Genomic DNA, 5,168 nt, shown 5'->3' on the forward strand with positions numbered 1-5,168 from the left:
AGATGGGTGACAGTCTGGAGCAGAAGGTGTCTGAACTCACCAATGAGGAGCCCAGGTGAGAGGAACTGGAAATCTGCCCTTGGCTATTGACCTGCCTGTGTTCAACTGGGTTCATGTATGAGACTCAGTCCATGACCCTGTGTGTGCAAGTATTGTATATGCTTGTATATGTGCTGTTTGATAGTTGTGTGTGTATGTGCTATAAATCTGACTCACAGTCTCATTTTAGCGTATGTGGATCAGCCTCCTGGCGTATGGTTGGGACTCCTGACTCATGTCTGTGATAGTAAACACTGGCATCACAGCTGAGCACCGGGAGTGAGACTGTGGTCTCTGCTGCTGGACAAGAAGATGCCGACCTCATAAGGAACCAAGGTCAGCTCAGAGAGAGCTCAGACCTCTGCTCAGCAGTGTGTTGTGCACATGTGAGCTGTGCCTGTGGGTGACGCTCTCGTGTATGAGAGCTGGAAGTAGTTGTTATTGGATTTCTCTGTGTGTATGTGACCATGTGTGTGTGACCATATGCATGGGTGTTGGTGGTGGTTTAATGACTGTGCCTGTGACTGAACAGACCTAACTGCCCCATGCTGACTGCCCTACCCCAGCAAGGGGAAGGTCAGGTGGAGGGAAGCTCGTTAATACACTCAGATTAATAGGAGAGTGTATACTGTTTGTTGTAGTGAGTGTGGCTGGGTGTGCCTATGTGTTGTGGTGTGTGTTTCTTGAAGGTTTTTGAATTGTTGGTGGTATTGTGTGTTTTTGGTGAAGTGTGTGTAGTGTTTGAGTTATGTATATGTGGTGAGGTGAGTGTTCACCAGGTGCATCATGAAGCAGGTGTGTTGATGTGCATTGTGAGTGTGTTTTGTGGTGAGAGGTGTGTTATTGTATGTAGTCTATGTTTAACTGTGTGTTATTTATGACTTATATGTATGCATATGAGTGTTTATGAGATGAACCATATATTGGCTATTCTTATTTTAGGATGGAAATTTGTTCGGGGTGACTTACAATCTCAAATTAGCAGTGTGTGTGTGTGTGTGTGTGTGTGTGTGTGTGTGTGTGTGTGTGTGATCTGTATCCATGAGTCAAGTATTTCCTAAAGTGTCCACCTTCTGCGGCACCATTACCTAAGATACTCAAATTCTAAGCGACACCCTGTTTTTTGAAATGGATCTGCTAACATTTTTATGTACCTGAGTGTGACTGAGTTGCTCAAAATTTTCCAACCTTTTCTTTATTTTTACTAAACATCCCAGGGAAACAAACAAACAAACAAACAAACAAACTAACCATATCTCCAGGCATCATGATATGTGGAAGGTGTTGGGCAGAATTAGCATTAAATAGTGATAAGACCTGGGGAAGGTATCTAAAACATTGGTCTCACTTTCACGTCTATACAATGGAAAGAATGACACAAGTTGTGTGAATCTCAGAGGCCCTCAGTAGCTAGTTATTGCATAAATAGACCTTACTGTATTTGAGAATTGTTTGTCAGTTGGAAAGCACATAAATATAAAGGACTAAAATTATCTAGTAATGGGGAAAACATTTTTTTGGGCAACTCTGGGTCCTCACAGCTCTAAAATAATATATTGTGCTTCCTCCTAAGCAAGAAAAGGGAAGTTTCCCTGTGTAACAGTTAAGAGCATGGGTTCTGATCACACAGATATATTATACTGAACCCCATGAAGTAGATAACACTTGGTGATTTTTAATTTATAGAAAATGGTAATACATATATATCAAGTTATAAACATTACATAACACATATGTAATAGATACTAATATACACACACGTATTTGTGCACCATTCTATCCCTGCTGTACTGCTGTGTGCCTACAGAATTTGTGTCATTTATGTTTCTATTTCTTTAAAACTAAAATTGGTCAAAGAATACAAATCCTTAGAGCAGCTGTGAAGAGGTTTTAACATCTGGGAATGTAAGGCTGATGTGTGGATTTAATTGGGAAATGTAGGTAAAGTCCTTAGCCTGGTACCCAAATATTCATCTAAACGTTCAGCATTATTATGAAAGATCCTTTGTGGACAATTCTGGTTTTGAAGATATTCTGGTCTCAAGTGGGTTTCAATGGCCACCCATTTCCAGAGTGTCCCTCAGTTTACAGCTGAGGGTCAATGGGAGCCGGCAGGTTCACAGGAGGTCTGACAATGCTCCAACACCGCCCACTCAGCACTGCAGTCTCACGTGACTTTTAGGCAGAAACAACCGACACCACTTTGCAGGGGCTCACCTTCCATTCCTGCTACAGTGAATCATTATGGTTTGGCTCTGGCCTGGTGTAGAAATGATCCCTCCATGCTCATCAAGATGTAAACTCATAGAGGTGGGCACCTTGCTTTTCTTGCTCACTGCTGCATTTCAGTCCTTAGTAGAGGTTCTGAAACAGACATGATGTTAAAAGTAATATTTGAATAAACAGTGAACCCCTCTTCTATGTGATGAAGTCTTGTGACTACATTGGGGTTCAATGTTTTTCTGGAGTCAGGTTGGAATAGAAGGAATATGCACACATCCCCAGGTGTGAGAAATTAATATGAAAGTATTTAAAAATGAATGGTTTTCCCAATAATGACAGTATGAGATGAGATATCCTATTCATCTTTTCTAGGTCCTGAGCCTCCCAACCCTTCTTCATCCCCAGCAGACAGAAGAGCAGCATGAGGCCTGAGAACCAGAGCAGCGTGTCCCATTTCCTCCTCCTGGGGCTGCCCATCGCGCCAGGGCAGCATGGCGTGTTCTTCACCCTGTTCCTGGGCATGTACCTGACCACGGTGCTGGGCAACCTGCTCATCATCCTGCTCATCAGGAGGCTGGACTGCCTGCACACGCCCATGTACTTCTTCCTCAGCCACTTGGCCTTCTCTGACATCTCTCTCTCCTCTGTCACTGTCCCTAAGATGCTCACGAACATGCAGACTCAGCATCAATCCATCTCTTATGTGGGATGCATTTCTCAGTTGTATTTTTTCCTGCTTTTCGGTGGTGTTGACAATTTTCTTCTGGCTGTGATGGCATATGACAGGTATGTGGCCATCTGTCACCCTCTGCACTACACCACCATCATGAGGGAGGGGCTCTGTCTTCTGCTGGTAGCTGTCTCCTGGATTGTCTCCTGTGGCAATGCTCTTTTGCACACCCTCCTCTTGGTCCGATTGTCTTTCTGTGGTGACAATACCATCACCCAGTACTTCTGTGACCTCGCTGCACTCATGAAGCTGAGCTGTTCAGACACCTTCCTCAATGAACTGGTCATATTCACTGAGGGAGGAATGATTTTCTTTTCGTGTTTTGGTATTATTTTGGGCTCCTATATCCGTATAGGGACCATAATGCTGATGGTCCCCTCCACTAAGAGACTCCTTAAAGCCTTTTCTACCTGTGGCTCCCATCTCTCTGTGGTATCTTTATACTACGGTACATCTGCAGGTGTTTACTTTTTCTCCTCATCATGGGGTTCCAAAGACATAATTGCTTCGGTCATGTACATGGTAGTTACCCCAATGCTGAACCCCTTCATCTACAGCCTGAGGAACAGAGATATAAAACAGGCCTTAGAGATGTGTGTCAATAGGGTTAAGTTCTTTTAGCAGCAATCACTAAATCCTCTGGTTGCAGTCAGGAGCACAGTGAGATAGATCTGCTAAAATTATTGTATGGTTGACACCTCTATATTACTTTCATAGTATATCCATCATGTTGTCATGTATAAGTGTTGTTATATGGTTACATTTACTTCTAGGATTATTAATAATTTTTTATTCATAATTGATAGTTTTTGCTTGTTCATCATCTCAGAATATATTAGAGCAGTAGTCGGCAAAATGCGGCTCGCAAGCCACATGTGGCTCTTTGGCCCCTTGAGTGTGGCTCTTCCACAAAATACCACATGCGGGCGTGCACATACAGTGCGATTGAAACTTTGTGGCCTATGCGCAGAAGTCGGTATTTTGTGGAAGAACCACACTCATGGGGCCAAAGAGCCGCATGTGGTCTCGAGCCGCAGTTTGCCGACCACTGTACTAGAAGCCTGGTGCACGAAATTCATATATTCAGGGGGTGGGGGTCCCTCAGCCTGGCCTGCACCCTCTCGCAGTCAGGGAGCCCTTCGGGAATGTCCGACTGATGGCTTAGGCCTGTGGACAGTGGCCCTAAGCTATCAGTCGGACATCCTTCGTGCTGCCACGAAGGTGGGACAGGCTCCCGCCACCACTGCTATGCTCTCCAGCAGTGAGCCCAGCTCAGGTCTTCTGGCTGAGTAGCGTTCCCTCTGTGGGAGTGCACTGACCACCAGGGGGCAACTCCTGTGTTAAGTGTCTGCCCCCTGGTCATCAGTGCACCTCATAGCAACCTATTGTTCCACTGTTCAGTCAATTTGCATATTAGCCTTTTATTATATAGGACTAGAGGCCTAGTGCACGAAATTCGTACACGGTGTGTGTGTGTGTGTGTGTGTGTGTGTGTGTGTGTCCCTCAGCCCAGCCTGCACCCCTCCAACCTGGGACCCCTTGAGTGATGTCAAACTGCCCGTCGGATATCCCTCTCACATTCCAGGACTGCTGGCTCCCAACTACTTGCCTGCCTGCCTGCCTGATTGCCGCAACCGCTTTTGCCTGCCAGCCTGATCATCCCCTAATGACTCTCCTGCCAGCCTGATCAACGTCTAACTGCTCCCCTGCCAGCCCGATTGCCCCTAACTGCCCTTCCCTGCCAGGATGGTCAACCTAACTGTCCTTCCCTGCAGGCCTGGTCGACCCCAACTGTCCTTCCCTGCTGGCCCGGTCACCCCTAACTGCCCTCCCTTGCCAACCCGGTCTCCCCTAACTGCCCTCCCCTGCCGGCCTGGTCGCCCCCAACTGCCCTCCCCTGCAGGCCTGGTCACCCCTGACTGTCCTCCTCTGCAGGCCTGGTCACCCCCAACTGTGCTCGCCTGCTGGCCCGGTCACCCTTAAATTCCCACCCTTGCCAGCCTGCTTGCCCCTAACTGCCCTCCCCTGCCAGCCCGATTGCACCTAACTGCCTTCTCCTGCCGGGCTGGTCGCCCCCCCCTCCCACTGTCCTCCCCTGAAGGCCTGGTCACCTCCAACTGCCCTCCTCTGTCAGCCTGGTCACCCCTAACTGCCCTCCCCTGCCAAGCTTGTCCCC

At 47.2% G+C, this 5,168-nt stretch overlaps 1 protein-coding gene across 1 annotated transcript; it reads left to right on the plus strand.

The window, feature by feature from the left end:
* The first annotated feature begins 2,683 nt into the window (after window positions 1-2,683).
* Window positions 2,684-3,613, plus strand: LOC102254601 (olfactory receptor 1J4-like). The gene has a single exon (XM_005872246.1). It carries the CDS (start codon window positions 2,684-2,686, stop codon window positions 3,611-3,613), a length of 930 nt encoding a protein of 309 aa, XP_005872308.1.
* Window positions 3,614-5,168: the final 1,555 nt, after the last annotated feature.

Source organism: Myotis brandtii, unplaced genomic scaffold (assembly GCF_000412655.1).
Source record: "Myotis brandtii unplaced genomic scaffold, ASM41265v1 scaffold3720, whole genome shotgun sequence".
Classification (NCBI taxonomy): domain Eukaryota; kingdom Metazoa; phylum Chordata; class Mammalia; order Chiroptera; family Vespertilionidae; genus Myotis; species Myotis brandtii.